Raw genomic sequence first — 24,677 nt, 5'->3', positions numbered from 1 at the left:
CTCTCTGTACCGCGTTGAGATGCACCGTTGGATGCATGACAAGGTATGTCTGGCCTTGCTGGCTGTGGTCTGGCATTGGTGGCTCATGTTCATCTTGGTGTCAATAATGATTCCAAGATACCTTTCCGCCTCTGTGCTTTCAAGAAGGGAACTCCCCAGTCTGTATGTATGCTGTGGATTCCTTCTCCCAAGGTGCATTAAACCACTACTCCACAATAGTGACATGTATCACTAGCTGGTACTTTACTTTTTTTAAGAAATCCAAATTAAAATTAATGCTGTTGCAGTTTAAAATTTCCATCACTCCATGCCACTTTAAAAATCATTTTATTAATAAAATAAAGTAAACTCAGACTCTATTCTTCTCTCTGTCCAGGAGATTATACCACATCTGACTTTCTTTTGGTGTAACACTATAATATCTTGTATTATGTTCAATATTGCTTAAAGAGTTCTTGTTAGAGTTTCCTAGTTTAAATATTTCAGAGCCTCTACCATAAAATATTCTACAGTGCATTAAACTCGCTCATAAAACTTTTCTGCCATACTGAAGTCTGCAGTTTTCCATTCAATTACAGCCATGCAGGTGCTTTCACCCAAGAATTTAAGGAGAGACCATTTCTAGTTTACTAAGAAAACTGTTACTTCTACATCACAACAGTTAAAGCAGTATCATAGGGGCCTTGAAAAAAAATCCACGTCTGTGACCTTGAGCAACACACATACCGAGTTATGATAACTATTGCACCTGTCCCAAGGTTTCTACATAGAAAATCTAAACTATTTTTTCCTAGTCTGCTCAGTGCACATTAGTTATGGCTTGAAGCCATACCACCATGGGTTGTGATCTTGTCAGATCTTAACAGGGTCAGCCTTGCTTAACACTTCAGTGAAAACCCAGAAGCAGCACTGGTACAGATATCCTTCTTGACTTTGACTCAAAACCCATAGTCTAGGGACAGACATCCAAAAAGCCTGAACTGATTCAATGTTTGCCAGTTAGGCTAACCTGCCTAGGCTGAATCAGTTTGTAACCACGAATACATCACCTCTGGACTGAAAAAATGCAGGCACATGCCTGCGGAAATGCTAGAAAGCCCTCCCCCTTCCCTTCCACAATGCTGAGCTGAGGGGGGTGGTGTGGCCAGGCCCTGGCAGGATGTTCTGATTAGGGAGGGGTCCCTGTCCCCACCTCACTGGTCAGCAGGGGAGTCAGCAAACAGTTGGTTATATAGGATGGTGCTTTTTATCACCCCATCAGCAAAACAAAGGGATCTCTCATTAGTTCAAGCTTTTCTTAAACAACTTGTTCCAAGGAAGAAATGGAGGGACATTACTAACTACCTGCTGATTAGTTCCAAAAAGCCCTAAGCAGCACTGTCCTGTCTGCCTTGTCTCCCACAGCATGGACCATAGCCAGAATGTGGTATGCTAGTTAATGCTGAGAGGCATCTGTGTAAGGTAAAGGGGAAGGGAGAATCCCTGATTCAGCAGGGATTGGGGGGTGGTGGGGGAAGAAGCAGGAGGAAGCCAGCCAGATGCCCTGTACCTGCAGTCTTTGCTGGAGCTGCAGCCAGGGAGCAGAGGGGAGGGGCCAGCCCTGCTGGGTTAGAGCAGGAAGCAGAGCCCCACCCCGGGTTGCAAAGTAACTGGGTTGCTGGAGGATTCTGATTTAACTTAAACCAGGAAGGGGTCTGGGACAGACATTGCATAAACCAGTTCGACCCAAATCAGTTAAGACTGATACTACATTCAACTAGGTTTATCTCAAACCGGTTTCAGCCATTTTCAAATTGGTTTATGTGCACTGAACATCTGTCCTGTTCCAGGCTTAAACCAGTTTCTGATCACTTAAACCAGTTTGTGTGTGATGTCTGCCCCTAGCCCTACAGTTTGGGCCAGAGATATTGTGCTAATGAGATAAAAAAACAGAGATACTTATTACTCAGGCTTATTACAGATATGTACCACTTTCTTCAGCAGTAGGGTTGCCAATTCAAGTGTGTTGCCTGTGTTTCAATATGTGTAATTACTTTCTACTACTTGAATTCTTTCTGAAATTAAGAGCATATGATTGAAAGGGACAGTCTGGAGCATAAAATCCAGTTTTCTGGTTGTTGATAACAATGTAACAGATATTAACTCCAACAAGTCTCACAAAAACATCCACTTTAGCCTCTTCCACATATCAAAGCCACAAAGCACCTCCCTAACATCCTATAACACATTAAAAAACTTTGTGTGATGCAGAGAGAGAGAATACGAGACCCAAAGAAGCCATCAGTGCCTTGGGTCCCTGCAATGTCATGTGAGCAAGACCCGCCAAATCAGACACCTGAGAGAGATCTCAGTACCAGGAGATATAGTCTGCTATATCTAGCTATGGCTGATGTCCACTGCTTTAACATTACACAGAAAACACAAAACACAAACACAAAAAAGTCACATCCACAGAAGATTTGTAATGCATTCAAGGATCCTCAGAAATGATGAACCCTGGATAAGCCATTCTCTTCATATTATTCTGTCCTAAAAAAATGTTAGTTGTTATCAGGCATTGTTAAACAGCTGACACATTCTAACATATAAGCAGTTGAATTCAAGTGATAGTAATAGCTAACATTATTTCTGGAAAAAAAAATCTGACGCTATTTTCATAATGCCAGGGAAGACCGAATAATTATGGATTAATACCAGTGTTCTCAAGAGCAATGTTTGGTCCACAGTTGTAGAAATTTTTTGGAACCTTCTGGAGACAGAATTTGCTAGAAGTGCCAGAAGATGTCATTTTCATGTACAGAGCACATAAATTATGACTTCCTCAAAAAACGTTGAAAAATATGTTTACAATAAATAATAATACAAAGAACAAATTCCTAACTGTAAAGTTAGATTTGTAAATTCTTTGATTTGTGTGTGTGTAATTCCCCAGAAATATTTAAGGAGAAACAAAGGAGGGGGAATGGACTTGTTCACCCTAGAAAGTTTTGACCTTTATGGACATGCAGCAAACCTTACAGTGAAAAGGAATGGGACTTTACCATGCATCATTGCAACCCACATGCAGGCTCTTACTCCTCAGTAAGTGGAAGCTAAACCATGGTAACTTATTCCTCTTTCATTTAGGGTGGGTTGGTTGGTGTGGTTTAGCTTTGCAGGCAGTTACTATGCAGCAAGCTTTTAACCCCACCCAGTAAATTATTCATAAACCCATACTCATAATTAAAGTGTCAAGACCTCCCCACAAGGTGGCTACAATTACATCAGTAGAAAAGCAGCCAAATTCAACTCAGAAATAAGGATGAACAGTTTTAACAAAGACGATGATTAATCACTGGAACAAACTGATAAGAGAAACATTGAATTTTCCTACTTTGGATGTCTTCAGATCAGAACTGGATGCTTTTCTGGAATGCATGCATTAGTCACACACAAGTTCCCTGAGCTCAATACAAGCAGGACAGAATCTAACATTTACTTTTAAAAAAACCCCCACCAAAAAACCCAAAAACCTATAAAAATTCACTTGCGATTAAGGAAGAAGAATATGTTTTACTGATACAAGGCACTTTTAAACTAGTATAATTGTGTCTACGCTGTTGCTTTTATCATTATAATTATACTGGTTACAAAAGGATTCATTCCCTGATCCACTTTCCCTCAAACCAGCCTGTTTATACCAGCCTAACTTTACTAGTGAACATCAAGCCTAAGAAAACAGGTAACCATTTCTGCTGCAAGGAATCTACAATTCAGAAAAAACCCAGTATTTATTTAGTATGAATTATATGCATCTGCAGCCCATCTAGCAATCCACATACATTCTTTGCAACATAGACTCTGTATCCCTGCATAAATGAATACACCCAGGGCCCACCTTTATACAAATATGAGAACATGATAGTGGTGAAATTTCAGGGAGAGATTTGGCAGTTACCGATGCAATCAGCAGAGTAAAATCCTACAGATTTGTTTCTATTGTTATTGATTACAGCAACAGAAAATACCTTGTTAGTGCTGGATATCAGGTAAAGGGGGTCACACACTGGATGTTTTATTATGTGATCTAATGGCTAATGTTATACAATTTTTCCTCAGAGCTATTTGGAAATTCCAAATGCAGTAGGACAGTAGATACAAGTTGTTAGTATAAAAAAATTTAAAAGTATAAAAAATTTAAGCAATACTTTTTACATTCCTGAAAGGTACAAGAGTAAATCCTCAACAGTAGGGGTGTGTGAAATGGGCCGTATTTGATTTGGATTCCTCCTGAATTGGGGGACAGAGATTTGATTAGTTGATTTGGATCACTGTCCTGATTCAATTAGGCTAAATTAAAATCTGAAGATTCAATGCTCATTCAGAGAATCCGCGATTTGGCCATAGACACAGCTTTAAATGTTTTTTCTATGTACCTCAAGGTACCAGGCGCGGCTCGTGAATGCTGAGATGGTGGGGCAGATAGAGTGTCCCACAGGAGTGTGGGGGGTGGGGGGAGGGCCCCAACATGCTCGGCAGCAAACCTGGAAGTACATCGGAAGTACTTTGAGTCCACTTCCAGGTCTGCTGCCAAGCACACGGCCCCCTCCCCCCACCCCTGCTTCCCCCAGCTTGGTGATTGGCCATGGGGGGACCCCCCCAGGCCCAAAAGGCACCAGTCGCTGAGCTGGGGATGGGAGCGGTCCCCCACGTGCTCCCCAGTGGACCTGGAGTTGGACCAGAAGTGCTTCTTGTTCACTTCTGGGACCACTGCCAAGTGCAGTGGGGACTCCCTCCATGCTCCCATGGGATGCTCCATCCACCTCACCATCTCAGTGTTCACAAGCCTCCTAGTACCTTAAGGCATATAGAAAAAACATTTAAAGCTGCGTCTGTGTCCGAATCATTGAATCTCTCCAAATCGATTCGGAGAGATTAAAGGGTCTCCTGATCCTATTCAGATTTTGAGATTTGGCTGCTGAATTGGGCCAAATCTCCACCAAATGGAATCAGTGACTGAAGCTTTGCACAGCCCTACTAAACTGTGCAGTCTAGCTTACTTTCTGTGGGGGGAGAGGAACTCCTTGCCTTGTCTACATTGGAGATTTGTCCCCATTTCAGACATAGATGGGCTGACACCGGTATAAATGGATTGACACAACCCCAGACAGTAGACATGGGGAGCCACTGTCTGTACCAGTGACACCTCATCCTGCTTGAAACTGGTTGCCTTACTTAGAGACTGGCTGTAGGTGGTCCTGGATAGTTACTTACAATGATTGTAGTTATATGGACAGCTGGAAAATCTCTCCAAGCTAGATAATTTGGTCCTCAATGTAGTTCTTATCTCATGCCTAGTGTTTCTCTCATCTTCAGATTAGGATGAGGATAGATAGCAGTAGGGCTGTTGCACTGTTGCCCTTATACTTTCCTTATTTTACTGACAGATGGTAGATATCAGTTTACAGTGATTTCTCTTTTACATTTGCAAAGCCCCTTTACATTCCCTATATATTAACAATAGTTTTCATTATAGTTTCTGTCCCTGAACACAATGGGGCTAAATTATGCTTTTGCTTCACCCATTCAACCTTTGACATCCACAAGATGATACTGATGTAATAGAGCATCATGCAGGAGAGGAAATATCACAACACAACAACGGACATTTACCATATAAAATATGCATGTTATACATGTTGGGTATTTTTCCACTTCTCTGAAGGTACATTCCACAAGACTTTGGAATCCACCCCCTGGTCAACAAGGAGCACAACTTGCATGGTATTTACATAGTATCTGCTCTTATTTTGATGAGCGACATGTTTGGCCCACAGCGATCCTTTGGATTTGGATTTTATATTATCCATTATCCATGGTCTTTCTAAAGAAATATAATTATACTTAAAAAATATACAAATGATCACTGTAATTTCAACAGATGAAATGACATCAGAACCTTTGGGAGGCAAAATGATGCTATTACAAGAAAAAAAAAAACACATAGGAGAAAAAGCTGCCTGACTTTCTAGAGAGCATTGACCATGGGCCAAACCATGCCCTTAGTTATGCATATGTAATTCCCATTGAAACTCGGGGGATTTGTAGTTGCCTGACAAAAGAATTTGGTCCCTTGTTTTAGACTGCAAAAGTCTCTTATGGTTGGATCAGAAATGCAAATGCAAAAGTTACCATAGGATATAAATTTCACTAGGTTGAATTTACTTGCATAATAATTTCTTCAAACAGGGAAGATTTGGCATCCCCCTCAGCCTTCCTTTCATATTGATTTCATGCTCCAGAAAAACAAATTTAAGTAGAATTTTTTTTGCTGCTGGTAGGCAGATGCCTGCAATATCAATTACAAGTTCTACTTAGGATGGAGTTACTTTACTTAGCAGGGCCATTTGGAACTGGATTAAATTAATTAAGCATAAAACTGAAGTAAGAGTGTCCACACACACGGAATGAATCGGGAATAGCTAGTTCATTTTAAATTCATGTTCTACCTCAATTTGAATTAACAGCCCTGTGTAGACAAGCCCCAAAAGATCTGGCCTATCGGCAGTCACTCAGGGTGTCCTGCACAGGGATGAATTTATCCTTTAGAGGCTGGATAACTAGCATTTAATTTTTATTTTTCTTCCTTATTCATTTCTTAAGAGTAAGAAAATCATAGGTAGGTCCATGTGCAATCCTTCTCCAACAAATCAGTTGCTGCTATTTTAAATAGAAAGACTCAGGTCCTCATTCTTTAAACCAGGGGTGTCAAAACTTGGCTTGTGGACCAGATCTGGTCTGCAGAGCTGGGTCATCTAGTCCGCAGCCTTGATGAGGAACAGTAGCAACCAAGCACTTGGAAAAGACCTGGAGTGCCTGAGCAGCACTGCAGGAAGAAGCTCAGCACTGTGACTTGTTCCCATGGTAGCAACCAAGTGCCTGGGCTGCCTGGCCTCTTTCCACTGGATCACTGGATGTGATAGTCCAGAGCATGATATGTTGCGAGTTGGATTAAGCATAGGAGGTCCACGGGCATGATCCAGCCTTCAGGCCTGCCCCACACCATTCATCCAGCCCTCGGATCCAGGCAAGTTTGACACTCCTGCTTTAAATAATTAGGTTCCAATCTTTATTCTTAATAATTAGTCCCTTACATGAAAGTCACCCATGCCAGAGACCCCCAAAGGCCCTAGGCAATCCTGAATCCATTATTTGAGATGAACTCTTTTTAAACAGTCTCATCTGCTTCCATCTTCTTTTAGGTTTTCCCCTCTCTTGTGCCCATCATCCTGGGAACCTCACCTCTGATGTGACCAAAGAGACAAGTTATTAGTGGGCAAAATGTGAATCCTGCAGAAAGGCTTAGGGATTTCACATAAAACTCACTTTGTGGTCTACTTCGGGCTATCTTGCTATTCTGGCTTTCCTGAAAAGTCTTGAGAAAAGATGAGATAGGAGTAGTTGGGAGATGTAAGCCAGCCAACGAGTAACCAAGGATATAGCTTGGTTCTCTTGTGAGGTCAGGAGTGCTGCAAAAAATGTATATCTGAAGTCTGACTCTATACCCCTAGAAAAAAGTTATCCTTTCTTATACTCATGCCACATTCTATGCACTTGCTAATTGCTTTCCGTACCAGTAAGTATCTACTCTTTAAATGCACTGTGCTTTGGGATTGTACAACATTAAGTCCTAACAAAGTTGAAACTATATTTGAGAGGTAATTTATATCACCCGGAGACAATATTCACAATGGTATTATTAAAAAATACCAACACCTTTTTCTAGTTAGTCTCTCTTCATAGCATCATCTCTGGATATATCAAGAATTTAGATCAATTTTTAAATTTATTCTGGAGATTTCAGGAGTACCTGAATCTTGCTTGTGATTTCACAATGGATAAAACCACAGTAATCTAAGCACTGTAGTCATAACAAAATTATAACATTGCCTTCACTGCCAAAGTTAGCTAAAGAATAACAATTTTCTTATCTTAGTTGAAAAGACATTGCAGACTCCAATTTGCTGGCAAATGCCCACGTTATGCTAGCCAAGACACAGTAACCAGGTACTGATCAAATGAAAGAAAGAATTTGGCAAAATACAGCACTTGAATTCCATGTGAACTATGTAACTAAATGTCAGCATCATTCATATGAGAGTAATTAAGTTTTGTAACACACTTTCCTCCTAGTGATGCTGAAGCATAGGGCCTTTTTTGATTTTTTCTTTTTCCGGAAAAGTTTGATTTTTTTTTTTTTTTTAATTAACACATTTGACTAAAAGTAGCTAAGTAGGTAAGCAGGAAAGCAGAAACCTTTTAGGGGAAAAATACACTAATGAACCACATGTTCCATTATATTTTTAAGTAGTTCCATTCCAAGCTCTCAGTTTTCAGAGAGTCAAATAGGGATAAATACAAAAATGTGAAAACATTCTGCAAACAAATGCTTCCCAAACAAACTGGGAACATCAAATTAGGGAATGAAAATAGTTTTCCTTTCTTTTTAAAATTTTTTTTGTAAAATAAAAAGTAACTAGTGTAATCTTTTGATCTTTTAATGGGGAATTACAATGTTACAAACATTAATTAACATCATCATTTCTGTAAGTTCAGTGTTATAATAGCATACCCAATTACAGAGAAGAGCTTGAGGACTTGATTTTCAAAGGCACTAAGCACTTCCAGTTCCAGCTGACTTGAACTGGAATATTTGGTGGTCAGCTATTCTAAATCCATTAAGTGACTGCTTGGTCACACACAGAGTCAAGGCAGGGAGCAAGCCAGACCTTCCGACTCCTAGTTTCATGTTTAAACCACTTGATAAGAGTTTTCTCCATTGAAACTTTGGAGATGCTGTAAACAATCAAGTTAAAACAAAACAGAAAAGAATCTAAGGAACCAAAGTTTGTCTATAAAACCATTGTAACCCAAGGTCTTGGCTCCCTTCTGCTGAAACTTGATGTAATCAGTTTTTATTCTTGATAGCATGTTGCATATGTGGTATATTTCCCCTTTTTTATGTTGCAAACTATTTTATTTTAATCTTTCTGCTAGTTTGCAGAAATATGCACTCATTCGCCATCATAACTTTTTGACACAGAACAGAAAAATGTTGACCTATTTTTTTCTTTCTATAACCTCCCCATCAAGATGCATGCATCTACTATATATATATCTATCTCTCACACACATACATATACATATATACACGCACACACAGAATGGGGCCTGTGTATGTATTATGTTTATATACATAAACCTATAATCATAATGCATACACAGGCCCTATTCTTTTACTGACCCAAAAGGCTTACAATATAAATTTAAAGGCAAGAAATCAGCTTTGGTGCCTTACTCATGGGGGAAAATACAGGGAAACAGAGACAGTATCAGTTACCATGCTTGGCAGTGGTCTCAGTGTATTAGCAGTCTAACCACTGTCATGTTTTTAGAAAACTCTGAAGAGGAATATGACAGAAAAAAAAAAAACTTTGAAAGTATTTATGGGGAATTCCTTCCACACAGAGAAAAGCATTGGAGGGAGTCTAAAGGAACTTCTTTGAGCAGTTAGATGTCTGTGATGGTGGTTGGCATTATGAGGCAATTAGCTTGGAGATAGGCCATGAATGGGTGTGAAAGTGATGATAAGTAGCCTTTGATGCGACAGAAAAGGAGGACCCAGTGAGGGATGCCTGGAGAAGGTGCCTTTAAGTGTGTCAAATCCCTGGCTGAAGTATCTAGATTTGAGTCACTGGGAAGCCTAATTGTAGGTACCTCCAAGACCAAAATGGATCAGATTTTAAGAACTTACCTGGTTACGTATAACATTTAGGGCCAAATTCAAGAAGCTATTTAGGCACCATTAATATCAATGGAAGTTTAGACACATAATGCATCCAAATACCTTTTGAAACTGGCCAGTTCTATTGGATGCACACAAGAACTGCCAGCAGCATTAATGGAAGCTAGGAGCTACAGTGGAAGAAGATATATGCTTATGATTACAGAGCTGAGCATTTAGCCAATCTAAAAGAACTTCAGGGCAACCAAGTTTTTTGTAAAACTAACATTTTATTTATAAACATACGGTACATTAAATATTTTTCTTCTAAACCCAGAGGAGCAAGACTGCATTTCCAAGGTTCTTTTCTTTACTGCAGATCTGGAAGAACAACAAACGCAACAAAATGAATTCTTCTACACTTGTACTCAGCATGTCAATAGATTCTCTCTCTCCAACCCAAAGATCAGTTTGCAGTTGCCAAGCTGCTGCTATGCATATTAAGAACTTCCTTCAAACCATTGCTGTACTAAACATTCTTTATGGCAAGATCACAGACATATGTATACTCTTCCTCCCCTTCTTTAGCCAGATTAGATCAAATCCTGTTCTCTCCACAGTGGGAATCATGCAGACACTAAAACTCCACAATGAGGGAAGTACCTACATCATTGTTGTCGAAGAAGCAATTGAAATCTGGCCCTCTTTCATCTTCAGGCTTTAGAGATTGTAATTTAGCTCTTTGGAGAGCTTGAACAGCAAGGCTTTTTCTTGTCATTGGCGTCTGTAATACAATAGAAGTAGCATTAGACTGTAATCAGACTCTCTTGCTCCCCATCAATCAGGCCCAGTGACTATCAAGGGGGGAAACAAAATAAATGAGTGCTACATATTATATGATACTTGTATTTCACAACATCCTACATGGAAATAAATAAAGGTTTCATACAAGGTCACTTACCATTATTCCATAACATGAGTGAAGATTAGGAGGCTCACAACATAGGCTGCTACTAGGATCACTGTTAATGGAGATTCTTACGGTTAACAGTTAACACTGACTTTTTAAAGGTTGCACTGTAGCAAAATAGACTTTATGTCTATATCCATGTAATTCAAATCTGGAACCAAATGCTTTACATGATGAATAAAACAAATAAGCAAACAAACAAAAAACAATTTTCTCTATGCAAGAGCTTTTATGGAAAAAATCCTGTATTTCTTGCAGTTCATAATGCTTGATATACACTTGGGAGCTAGGTGTGTACCTACATTTATTCATTTTTTAAAATGCAGACTTTCCCCTCTGACAGTACCACAGCAACTTCATTCTTTTCTGCTAAAGTTATTAAATTCTTCTTTTATCATTCTTCATACAGAAAAAGTTGGGGGACAAATGACTATCCTTTTATGGTCGTTTGAGAATTTTCTTCTTGTTTTGCCTTCTATCTTTTCCCATGTTTCTCTGTGGCACTGCTGAGCCCAGGGGATCACAAGTCACTTAGATTGTCATGAGCACAGCAGCCTTCACTTGACTGTTAATTCTCTTCCCAACATTGCTATGCAGTTTTCGCTTCCACTAAGCAAAAATTAGTTCATACTAGAAAATTGTGTTTCATCCTCAAAGCTAAAAAGTGAAATTTGCTAGTATTGTGTTTTGTGCAATTTTGTAATGGCTCTGCTCATTTAGACCTTCTTGTCTCTGTTTTTGATTAGGGGTGTTCTTAAAGCAGTTTGGCTATCATTACTACACAGTGGGCACATCTACACATGCTACTAATGTGATTGAATAAATTCCAGTGAAGTTCATGTTGGAGTTCATTGCTCCTGGGCACTGCATTTACACATCGTTTCAAAGCTGGTAGGGTCGGAAGGGACCTGAGCAGATCATCAAGTCCGACCCCCTGCCATGGCAGGAAAACACGAGCAGAGGACTGCAGCATATTGAGCCGGGTCAGAGGAGCAGTCCCGGCTGTCAGCAGGCCCAGAGAGGGCATCAGTCTGCCAGCCCAGGGCTGCTCGGACCTAGCTCAACATGATGCAGAGGGGTTGGCAGGGCCATGAAGGTGATCCAGTGTGGGGTTAGCCAGCAGGCAGCCCCACACTGAAGTACCCTTGTGCCCCAGCTAGCCCCATTATTACCTTACTGTGGCCTAATAGGGGCACGTGTGTAGACACCGAGACTTTACTGCGGAGTTAATTAGGTAACTCTGCAGTAAACCCTTCCAGCCTCTAACAACTATGAAACATCTCATGTAGATATGCTCAGTGGGTGCATCTATGTATGTGTATGTGCTTTACTTTGGCATAGACTAATTAGCTCTGCAGTAAAGCATCACAGTCTACATGTGCACCAATATCAGGCTGCAGTAAACTAATTAACTCCACTGTTAGAAAGTACCATCAGGGACATTACTATCTTATAGCAAAATAATTAAGTGCAACTAAATACACATGTAGCTGGTGACTATGGGTGACAATTGCACTGTCATCCCAGGCAACAGGGGGACAGACTCCTGCCTGCCGTCTAGTCACACAACTCTGCAGTTTCACAATCTCATGCCCTAGCCAGCCCCTCTGCCACACAATGCTGCCACCCAGAGCCCAGGGGGGACCTCCCCCACAGATCCTGCAGGCAGCCCGGGACTGCTCTGCCCTAGCTAAAAGAGTTGCTGTCCCAGGCGCATGTGTAGACGCTGCGCCTGGGAGCAGTATACTCTGGTGTAAACTGCTCTGGAGTTTATCACGTTGCTTAATTTCACCTAGATGCACCCAGTGTCTGAAGTCCCTTTCATGTTAAGGGGTTAGCACTGGATTTTGTAGAGGAAATATTGACCAAATCCTACACAAGAATAAAATAGACATCTCTGTCACAACTTAAAGCAGTCTAACTACGTTTTAAGTAAATACAAGTGTATATTCAAAAGTTTACCCACATTCTGTGTAACCTTCCCCCGACTAGCTAACATGAATAGAAAGTAAGAATAGTGTATACAGCAGAAAGAGGGATATTGTTAGCCCCAAATTAATAAGTGAACCATGCCTCAAACTTTTCCTATGTCCAGTCATATCCCTTTGAAGATCAGAGATGATCTGTTCAGTGGTGTTCCAGCAATGCTTCATAGGGGACAGAATAAAGAAAGACAGCTTTCCCTCCAGTGTGTTTACTGCTGGAAATCAGTTTACAGGTATGTTCCTGTCTACACTATCAGACAGTTTAGGCTTTAGGATGCAATTTTATATTTACATAACTTTAACGTGCGTCTTTTTCAGATGTCGGTCCGTTACTCCATATGTAGTCTACACCATTTTAGGCTGGTTGAAATTATTCTTCTCATTAGAGGGCAGACTACCGTCACAGTTCTAAAGCAAGGTTAAGAGCTATCTTCTTCTTCTTAAAGTATCATAGATAAAGTGCAATTAATATATTACAAAACATAAAATTCCATGTGCATTAAACACTGGTTTTATTTTTTAGAGAGCAAATACAATAATGTTGCATTAAAATAATGCTATGTCATATTGTTACAGCTCTGATAGAAAAATAAACATCTCAGTATGCTACAGTGTCAATTTATTAATAAATATCAAAATAGAAGTTAGTAGTCAACTGAAATTAACAAAACATTGACAAAAACAATTAACAAAACAGCTACCTACTATCTATATTATCTTAAATAATAAAAAATCCAGTCTATTTCCAGACAAACTAAAGTAGTGATTTATTTTAAAGTATTGTTTAAAGCAGGAATGAACAATAAAAGTTACAAATTATTTAAAAACCTATTTCCTTTCCTAAAATGTTCTGTGTCAAAATGTTTTAATCTAAAAAATGTCAGTTAATTTTCCTCCACAAAGGCAGTATATGTTAAATACAAAACAAAATGTGTTATATTATTAATAATCCTGTCATACCATAGCTAAATAAGAGACTTAAGTAGCTTCATTTTTTTTAAAGCAGTTGTAGGTAAATGTGAAATAGACCTTAGCATAGTGAGTGTGGCTAACACTAAATGTCCCTTAATGGGGATAAAAGAGGTACCAGAGTGAAATTAGAAATTTCCATTCACTCAAATAGCCTTAGGATTCCCACACAGATATTGGCTTATAAAAAACCAGACATTTTATTCAAATTTGTGGATCCTGAGCAGGTACCTTGTTTCAAGAACATACAAAGAAAATCAAAGAGGAAAAGCTGCTGAAAAGACATTCTTAAAAGATGAACAACTTGGGGTTTTTTTGTTTGTTTGTTTTTTTATATATACCGGTACTTTCAGAAAGAAGCATTTTGAAGAAAGTTAAACTCTACTGGCTCTAGTTCTGAATGGACTTCCACAGTCTACAGCATCCTTTGATTTGGTCTCCTCTATACAAATTATTCATACTAGGAACATTTTAGCTTCTTCTTACCATCTGTACTCTGAATTGTTTTAACTTTCATCAGAGGCCTGTGCATCGAACAAATGCAGGGCTATGTTAAAACAGTAGCATCCCTCCTAACTACTGCTTCATCATGGCTTATTATGTAAATCTTATTCTGCTGTTTAAAACCCCAGGCATGAACATTATAGATGAATTTAATTTCTAATTAGGCAGGACAGCCTATGTTTCCTTCAGCACTGATGTATCAGTCAGATGTGCACTTTTCCAGTTAAGCCTTATATTACTCAAGGTCCCATGAAATCCTACTGGAGTCTGAGGCCTACCGGGGCCAACACAACCTCTCAGTAGAGCCATTTAGCCCACACATAGCACTACATTAAGGTGGTTGCACTACTTCTAGTTTGGGGGAGTGGGGATTGGGAAATGTGGAGCAGGGCATAATACATCTCAGTAGGGCATTTCCTGGCACCATAAGTGGTCAGGTGGGATACACTGTAAAGTTTCAGATTCACTCCTACAGGTAGCAACACATTCACAATCACATACACCTGTCAAGAAGAACAGATTCTTCTATGTGATTTGGAAAAAAACAAACATATATTACATACAGAAAATCATTTCTTCCAATGCATTTCAAGACATTTTACATAGGGGATTCATATCATCACAGGAGAAAAAAAAAAGTCATGCAAATGCCCTTCCTTTATAAACACAACTTGCAAACAAAAGGGAATTTCAATAAGGCACAATAAAAATTCCACACATACCATGTGCACATTTTCTGGATGAAAAAACTATTTTCCCACACTCATTTACGATGGTGCTGTTAATGTGCTCTTAGCACTTGGAAATAATCAAGAGTATTACAGTGACTCAGCTTGTGTGTCCTTAAAAAAACTGAAGTAAAATTTGTACATTTCCCCAATGCATAAACATCCGCCATTTCAGAAATGTATACAAACAAGTAGTTAAAGATGAATAAACCCAATTCTCCTTACATTTAAGGATTCAGTTTACAGTAATCCATTCAAGGGGGTTTTTAACTGCAGCTTAACATTTTTTTAGTGATTACTCATATAAATGCTGTGCTCTTGGAGAAGGGGGGGTGGCAAAATGAAAAAAAAAAATCACTGTCTTAATGATCAGGTAACAATACAAAAATGGCATCTTCTGCGTGTGTGTTTAATGTTGTGTATTTTAAAGCTGTGTGGTTTACTTTTGCATCACTTCCCAGAAAGTTCTCTCTAATAAATCTAGAATGACTTATTTAGAGATCAAGTCTTTTTTTGTTTTTTTTTTTACAGTGAACTCCTTTAAGGCACAATACAGAAAGAAGGAATAGTAACAAACTGCAGAAACCAAGTTGTTTGCACAACCTCACAGAGTAACTGCACAGGCACTGTACTGTAAGAGCTCAACAAGCTCCTTGTAAATTGTGGGCTAAGTGCTTTCTCATTTAAGAAGGGCACGTGCAAGTAGAGCACAGAATACCCAAATAGTACAGATTTCGTTGGGCTATTTCTTTCCTGCAGGAGCCCTTCTGAATAGCTCAGCCACTAGTTCCAAGGAACAGCTAGCAGGCAAGGCCCTGATTTATATGAACAGTACCCATTTGGAGGAACAAAGCTCTGCGGAAAAGACCTTATTCTAGCTGAATGACCTCATGTCTTGTCATTTAGCTGAAGTTTAGCTCTTGGCCTGCTGTGTGGTTAGGAACTGATTCTTTGCCAATAACTCACTCATCCTTTATGGTACAATAAAACCAGGGAAGGGAAGTAGAAGGAAGATTTACTACTACTCAGTAGAGCAGTTGCTTATAATGCAATCTGCATTTAAGCTCTCTTCACTGTTGTGAGGGAACTGTGATGCACTGAGTAAGTGTTCTGACTGCAACATGCCAACCAGGTCTCCTTTGAAAAGATCTGGACTTCCAACAACGTACTACAGAAGGAAAGCAGCAGATGTGCCATGGTTTCGGAAGGTAAGATGTTATCATGCAGCTGCTTGTCTCCTCTGTACAAAGCCTCAATTTCCCTAATTTGATTTCCATTAATACTGAAGAGACAAAATTATTTGAAACCAAACCAATGATATTAAGTACTCTAATTTCTAAGAACTATTTTGTAAAATGAATTATTTGTTCAGAGAAGAATTAGGTAAAAAAAAACCCCTATGCCTTGTAAGTTATTATTTAAGAAAAATGTTGCATGTTTTGTGAAACATACAAAGGTTCTTAAATGAATAAAGTTTTTTGGCTCCATTAAATGGATTGTATACTGTTTCCATCTCCTTTTAAAAAATAAAAAACCCTGGTAAAGAGAATATTCAGTATGTCTGTTTCTCATAGGTATTTATTAGGCTTGTGCAAAGCAGCTAGTATTCGTTTCGGATTTGGATGATTTGGGGGACAGTGATTTGATCTGGTGATTCAAATCACCGTCCCGAATTGATTCGGCCAAATCTGACTTGGAGATTCAGCCGCTGCCAAATCGGCTGAATTTCCAAATCAAACAGGCCCCGTCCCCCATCTGCTCTCCTAGCCCCATCAATGGCTGCCCTGCCCACCCCCTACTTACCGGCACAGAGCCCGGTTTCAGCTCCCTGCAGCGATGAGTGGGGGCTGCCCGAATTGCCAAAACTTTTTCTGAATCTTTTCCGAATTGATTCAGAGGCTTCAAATTGGTTCAGACCTTTTTATTGGTCTCCCGACTCGATTCAAAGCTTCAGCCACCGAATTGGGCCGAATCTCCTCCAAATCAAATCAGCACTCAAAGCTTCGCACAGCCCTAGTATTTATCCTGTTCCCAATGAAGTCAGTACTGAATAGTCCATTAACTTCCACTAAAAAAGGACCAAGACCCACAAAGTGCATCATAAAGGAAAATCATTACAATTGCATAAATTTTAAGATGTGATCGAGTCATCATGGAGTGTTTTTCAGTAATATCTAATTAACGAAAAAAATCAGGTTATCACTGTAACACCAGAAATAAAAGTGTTGTAAGAGATTCCATTTTCTTGTGAGAAGCTTTTGAATCTGTCTGATCTGAAGCTGATACCACTAGGAAGAGTGCCACTGACATATTTAATGGTGGCTCTCTAAGGAGGAGTATCCAGTTTCCATTATTGAAACCTAGAGCTTGTAGATAAATGTCAACGGTAAGTCACAGCAATTGTCTTTTTAATTATCCCCCCTCCCAACCCTGATTTAAGTTTATGAATTAGGCAATTCTCTCTATGAAACACTTGCCATTATGCTGATCTACTCCAAATCCTGCACTCCTCCTACATGCACATTCTCATGGATTTCACCTAGAATAGCTTGTACACAGAACTGGGACCTGTTTGTTTGGGGTTTTTTAATTCCTTTGAAAGCTATCAAAAATGTCAAGCAAGACATCTATTCTATTCCATCTGTAGATAACATGCCCCCTCATTTCTGTTCTTTCCTCTATAATAGGCATAGACAAGTATTGTGCTCAGAACAGACACCATGTGCAACTGTATGCTGTTATCTGAGGGGACTTTTGTTCCCAGTGAGGTTTCATTACTTATTTCAAAAGGATTACCAGAATTCCCTACTTCTATGGCAACATAAAATATGCCAGACTCTGCTGGCTGTGCATTTCATACAACACATCTCAATAAGACATTACAGTTGGTTTTAAGGTTAGGGCCTAAGCACAACTTATTCTGTGATGCAAGTTCTACTCTCATATGCACCCACACTGATCCCACTAAATGTAAAAAAAAATAATTGCTAATTTTCAAAGGATAAACGTTATCTAGCATCAGTGAATTCAGCTAACTTACTCTCTTGGAAACCATCCTCCCTTTTTTCAGTACTGTTTACGTCACCCCCTTCACCCCCCAAGATACTGATATCTTCCCATTACACACCACATATTTCTTCTACTGCCCATCAGAAAAACATGGGTGGTTAAATGAGGGATTCATGCCAGCTAGTTCTATGAATTTACACAAAAAAGTAGCAGGTGTAGAAAAAAAAACTGATAAAGGGCGCATCTACACATGCAATCAATGCACCTGAATAAACTTCAGTGCAGTTCACACCAGAATGTATTGCTCCTGGGCACAGGGTTTACACGTGCACCTGGGACTGCAGCATGTCGAGCCAGGGCAGCATAGCCCTAGGTGGCAGCGGGCCTCAGGGGTCAGCCTGCCAGCTCTGAGCTCCTCTGCCCTGGCTTAACATGCTGCAGAAGGGCTGGCTGGGGCATGAGGGTGTTCCAGTAGGGGGTAGCCAGCAGGCAGCCCTAGCACTGTAGTACTCATGTCCTAGTCAGTCCCGGTCACCATCTAGATTCTTGTTGCAGCAGAGTAAACAACTCCATCGTAGGATAATACTTGTGTTGGGCAGTACTATCCTACAGAGGATTTAATTAGTTTACTCCAGCCTAATAGTGTCGCATGTGCAGATGGTGACACTTTACTGTGGAGCTAATTAGTTAACTCCGCAGTAAAGTACATGTGTAGATGCCCCCGACAGAACAAGAGAAGCTCTGCTGAAGTCTGAGTTACACCAGAGCTGCATTTGGCTGCCTAGCCCTGTCAGTGTTTAGCAAAGTAATGACTCAAGAGCCATTACTTTACCAAATACTGACAGGGCTAGGAGACTAAATGCAGCTCTGGTGTAACTCAGACTTCAATGGAGCTGCTCTTGCTAAGCTCAGAGCTGAATTTAACTGGAGTGTTTAATTGTTATAAAGCAGGCAAGGCAGTAAAAAGAACAAAAAATATCCTATATTTTTGTACTGACATAGTTTTTGTTGATCTTAATATATGTAAAAAAGGTTACTGTTTGTTCCAATGTAAATACTGAAATATATTCACTTCATGTATACGGAATAAACCTTGTTTAAATGACAAAAGAATGTGTAGATTTTTAAAAAATACCAGTAGTAACTAAGCACTCATTTAATCCAGTCTTTTTTTTTTGTTAAAGGAACTAAGAGAAAATCGGGATGCCAAAAGAGTACAAGATCATTGGAACTGGTATTAACTCTGAAATAAGAATAATAAAAACAACTATACTTGCTCTGTGTACAAGTACTCCCATATTTCCACCTACTCCGCTGCAATGTACAGCAATGTGTCACAGTTTTACCCATCCCAGAGCACATCAGTACAGCTACATGTAAAGTGAGATCAGTGCTTTGTCAAACACCTGTTCATATCTACATTCTATGCCATAACTAAATAAATTAGGTTACATTAAAGTGCTACACCAACACTAATGGTCTGAAACAGTAGTAATGCACATTTCTCTTTCAAAAATACAGCAGCTATAACTTCAAACATAGTCACGTTATGTGAATATGCTTACACGTCACTTACAGTATTCAACAAAGTCCATGACACAAAAAAGTCAGTAAAGACTCTTACAAAGTAAAAAGATAACTTTTTTTAAAGTGTAAATGTAGGAAACAGATTTGCAGAAAACAGTCTTCAGAATTCACACGTGACAGATTCATTTAATCGTAACTTGCTGATGTCGATATTTATATCTTCTGGTTTGTCACGTCTGTATGTTACTGTTCTTGTACAAACAGTAGGCAAAAACATCTTATCCTTAAAGGAGAAGATACAATTTTTTTTATCAACAATTAGCTAACATTTATATATAAGAAAAAAGTGCTGAATATGTTTTTCTCTAAAATCAGTTACCTTCTTTGTTGAAGATACTCTGTAATCAGCTGGGGACTTAATTTTATTGTTATTCCATTGTAGGATTATCTGCCTGATGATAAGTACATTAAGCAACCCAATCAGAAATGTTACTATTAAGATTATGATAAAGATTCTAAAGTAGTTTGGGTCAGAGAAACATTCTGCAATAAAAGGAAAACAAAAGCGTAAACCTAAAATACTGACAAGGTACATCCATTAAACAAACTGAATTTAACAGCAGATATTAACCTAGCACAGATTAATTCAACCAAATAAAACAAAAGAGTACTCTATTTACTGAAGTATATGAGGAAAGGGGAATTATTTGTATTATTATATGTCAGATACTTTTAAAGTTGCTTTTATCAAGAAAAGTAATTCCAGCTAAGATGATGAATAGATAGATGGTTGTAACATTATTTATATTTCCATTACATTAATATCAAGAAGGCCTAACTAAGATGAGGCCCCATTTTGTTAGCTATCATAAAAAACACACTGCATGAAACAATCTCTGCCCAAAGCGCACACCGTCTAAAGAGAAGAAGAAAGGTAGCTTCAATACCACTTCAATAATGGCTGATCAAGTGAAAATCTAAGATGTTTCAAAATGTAGTGTCTTTTGTAATTTGTGTCTGTGGAGCTCCCAGCCTGTCGCTGTTTTCAGAATGGGAGGGATGAAAGGGAGCAGAGGAAGTTCAGTCTGCAGTTTTTTCAGCTCCCATGTCTATGCATAGCACCCCAGAGGTGGGAGGGCTCCAATTCACCTACTCCACCCTTCAGCACCAGCTGGGGGTGGGGTCCAAGAAGGAGCTCCCTCTGCTGCTTTTCTCCCTTCCTATTATAAAAAAAACAAGCACTGGCACGGATCCTGGCCGCTACCATGGGAAACCGACTGCAGGCTCCCAGCCCACAACTAGATTCCCTTCCCTTCTGGAACCAACAGTGAACTTCTGTTTGGTCTGGGGTAATGTAACTCAGACCACTTTGCATAAATCATTGGATGGCAATTCTGTCAAGGAACTTGAAATACTAAAGTTTTAAGAGATGACTGAGTTAAATGATGAAATATTTTCTATTTAGGTCAATTTGATCATATATTAAGAAGGAAAAAATATTTGTATGTTGCCCAACTTTTGTTATGCACAATATTTTTTTAATTAAATCCAATAGTTCTGAGATTCCAAAATATAGATATATCCATTTTTCAAACCTAGCAATACCAGTGATGAATAGAACCAAAGTCTCCCAATTCCCAGTCCAGCACTGTTTTACTGGGCCCAGCTGTCTCTCACACCATTAAATTCTATAGCTCCCTCACAGAAGTCCCAACTACAATTTTTTTGTTACAGGCTTCTTTAAAATGGAAACGTACATATAAAATATTAATTGACAAAAAGTGATCACACAAATGTATTTTCATTAAATTTGGGCCTTGAATGGGCTTTAGATGTTTTTATTTCATTTGTTCATTTCTGGTACTGCTAAATAAAGCAAACATTCAAATTAATAATACAGACAAATGCTTTAATAGGTTTCTGTAAATATTTCTTCAAACATTATTGACTAGGATTTATTATTATTAGATATGACTACTCAAGGAGCTGGAAAATCTGATTTAGCATGCTTGGCAATCACATTTCCTGTTATTATTTATCTTTTACTCTCCCTGAAGCAAAGAGTGAATTCTTTCTCTCTCCCTCAAACAAATCACAATATACTCGAGCAGGAACATACAACAGAGATAAATTTCACCATGAATCCTGATGAGTTTTCCTCTTGTTACGTGGGAAAGACTTTTACATACCTGAAGTTTTGTCACTATACTGCATCATATAAGTGCATGAGGTTTTGCACTGGTCAAGTATAATTTGAGATACATTGTTGGAATGATGGCAATGAACACAACTCCTGAAAACAAGCACACAAATATAAGCACTTAAAAAATCTAATTACTTTATTGCATTTTCCTTGGGAGGTTAAATCAACAGAATTCAGCATTCTTTTCTGATAATGTTGCCCTGTTACTTGAAAATCATTAGGCTATTTAGTAGTTTTCCATAATGATTTGGTGAAGTGAATACAATTAAACAGATATATGCTGGTTTAAAGCCTCTGCTCTCCCCTAGCCTCAGTACTGCACTTCTTGTGCTTTGCCTCTCAAAAGGGGCAGCAAAGAATCTACCACATGATTTCCTTAACTGCCAAAGTCAAAACACAACTCAAAACTACTGAAGTAGAGCTGGGCTGTTTCCTTCCATACAGTGGCACCACTAACAATTCTGAAGTCCACTTCATGGCTTTCTTTATACCTCAATTTCATTGGGATGCATGGGTGTAAAGGGAAGTATCTGGGCTTCAAATGGAAATTTCAAACATTCTTTCAATTATTAGTCAGAAAGAACAAACACAAGCATTTTCCCTTACAGGCCTTGTCCACATGAGTGTGGACACTTGGTTTCCTGGGGACAACTTGCAGCAGGACACCTTGTGCCACCACTACTTGTCCCTGGGGGACACCTGTGACACATGCGCTCCGTCATGTGGCAGGTTACCCGAGGTGGGGTAGGAGAAGCTGGAGCCAGCACTAGGCTGGCCTCAGCAGCCTTACCTGGGGTCCTTTCTGGCAGCCAGAGTGTGGCTCTGGCCAGCCAGGCTCCGGTTTTGAGTGGCACACGTTGCGCTCCTGTATGTGCCACACCCTATTTTTTTTTAGTATTTTTTTTGACCCCTGCATACCCAGGGGTCACCCCCCCACCAACAAAACAAAAAAACCCCAAACAAACCCCGAGCTGCTCCTTTGCAGTGCAGAAAACAGCTGAATGTGTGGCATGTGGCGCCACAGACGTGGATTCATAGACATTAGGGCTGGAAGTGACCTCACAAGATCATCAGGTTCAGCCCCCTGCTCAAGGGGCAAGAAATCAGCTGGGGTCAGATCACCCCAGCAAGATAAGCATCCAAGTGCTTCTTAAAAGGTATACAGAGTGGGTGCTTGCACCGCTTCTGGGGGGAGTCTATTCTAGACTCTGGAGTCTCGGATGGTAAAGAAGTTTTTCCTTATATCCAGTCTAAAATGGTCTTCCAACAGTTTATAACCATTAGACCTTGTCTTTCCTTGGAGTGCCCTGGTGAACAGACATTCTCTCAGATCCTGATGTACATCCCTTACGTACTTATAGGCTGCCACCAAGTCCCCCCAAGCCTTCATTTCTCCAGGCTGAAGAGTCCCATGCCTCCCAGCCTCTCCTCGTAAGTCCTGTTCTCTTGATCTCTAATCATGTGTGTGGCTCTCCTCTGGACTCTCTCAAGCTTCTCCACATCCTTTGTAAAGCACCACATACCACATAGCCACGCTTGTCTGGATGAGGCCACACTGTCTATACCATCACCTGAAATAAAGTGGCAAATAGGAGCAGGTGGTGCCATTTTTCCCAACTTCAGAGTAAAATGGTACTTTCAATGACTACAGAAGACAGTATTACTTATGCTGCTAAAAATGAATGGGACTAGTCACTCTAAAGGAGTGGTATCTTCCCCTTTACTACTACGTTCCAAAAGCAACAGTGCTTCTGCACAGTCATGTTGTTTATGCTTAGTCTCATTTTCAATGATGAGTTATTTTTTTATGCCTTTCCCAATTTCTAATAGGGGCTTAATTTTTGTAGTGATATCACTTTCATCTGTTAAAATTCAGTACAGGCCACCTCTAAGTCACTCTGGGCTACTAATAAGTTAGTGGAAAAAAATTGCCACAATCACTCTGCATTTCTGGAAGGATTAAAAACCTTTACATATCCAATATGACAGGACTCTCTTTACCTGTAATAAGTTTCAATGTAGCACACATGCAACTCACAAAGTTTTCAGCATGAATACCTCAGGCACAGGCCATACTGTCTGAGGGTGGGGGGACACACATTTGCCCTAGTAAAATCTGCATATTTACACAGGTATAAACTTTTGATAAATGCCAGTTGTAGCAACCCCTCAGAAAATAAACAGGGGTCATCTTTGGATGGGAGATCAGCTGTGCCAGGATGTCCCAGCTCAGCTGATCCGCTTCACTGGCATTTACAGACTTCGTCCAGGGGTGCTGTCCTGCAGGGTTGGGCCCCTGAAGCTCCCAGGGCTTCAGCAGCCCGATGCTGCAAGATCCTGATTAATTGTAAAGCTGGGATGAAGCTAACAGAATGAAGTTCAGTGCTGACAAATGCAAGGTGCTACAAATACAAATACAGAATGTATTTGTATGAAATATAAATGATCCTTCGGGCACAGAGGGAGACAATCCCGATGCGAGGAAAAAGAGGGAAAGGGGCCAGAAAACTTCCCTGGCTGACCAGAGAGATCCAGAGCAGCCTACAGGCTAAAAGGGGAACAAATAAAAAGTGGAAACAAGAAGAGATTACCAAAGAGAAGTATACGTCCTCTGCTCGTGCTTGTAGGGAGGCAGTTAGATGGGCCAAAGCTACCATGGAGTGGAGGATGGCATTCCAAGTTGAGGTTAACAAGAAATCGTTTTTCAGCTATATAGGGAGTAAAAGGAAGACCCAGGGTGGAATAGGACCCCTATTAAATGGGCAGAAGCAATTGGTGACGGACAGGGGAGACAAGGCTGAACTCCTCAATGAGTTCTTTGCCTCAGTGTTCCTAAGTGAGGGGCAAGACAAGTCTCTCACTGGGATTGTGGAGAGGCAGCAGCAGGGTGCCAGACTACCATGCGTAGACCCTGAGATGGTGCAGAGTCACTTGGAGGAACTGGATGCCTTTAAGTCGGCAGGCCCAGATGAGCTCCATCCGAGGGTACTGAAGGCACTGGCTGACGTCACTGCGCAGC

The 24,677-nt window shown here is 39.9% G+C and overlaps 1 protein-coding gene across 5 annotated transcripts in view; it reads right to left on the bottom strand.

The window, feature by feature from the left end:
* Positions 1 to 10,039: 10,039 nt before the first annotated feature.
* ITGB8 (integrin subunit beta 8) overlaps positions 10,040 to 24,677 on the bottom strand; it is a 61,946-nt gene continuing 47,308 nt past the window's right edge. Inside the window, exons 11-14 of one of the 5 annotated variants that reach the window (XM_014517596.2) lie at positions 21,645 to 21,748; positions 19,835 to 19,998; positions 10,431 to 10,547; positions 10,040 to 10,144 (exon numbers count right to left, since the gene is read on the bottom strand). In XM_014517596.2, coding sequence (XP_014373082.1) covers positions 10,091 to 10,144; positions 10,431 to 10,547; positions 19,835 to 19,998; positions 21,645 to 21,748 — 439 coding nt within the window. In that variant the 3' untranslated portion in view covers positions 10,040 to 10,090. Of the gene's footprint in view, positions 10,145 to 10,430; positions 10,548 to 12,033; positions 13,158 to 19,095; positions 19,739 to 19,834; positions 19,999 to 21,644; positions 21,749 to 23,101; positions 23,230 to 24,677 lie in introns of those variants that run through there. The other 4 variants (XR_003092907.1, XM_025198229.1, XM_014517598.2 and 1 more) reach the window with 4 other exon arrangements.

The sequence above is a fragment of the Alligator sinensis genome, unplaced genomic scaffold (genome assembly GCF_000455745.1).
Source record: "Alligator sinensis unplaced genomic scaffold, ASM45574v1 scaffold123_2, whole genome shotgun sequence".
Classification (NCBI taxonomy): Eukaryota; Metazoa; Chordata; order Crocodylia; family Alligatoridae; genus Alligator; species Alligator sinensis.
Note: the sequence above shows the minus strand (reverse complement) of the source record. Positions and strands in the feature narration are given on the sequence as shown.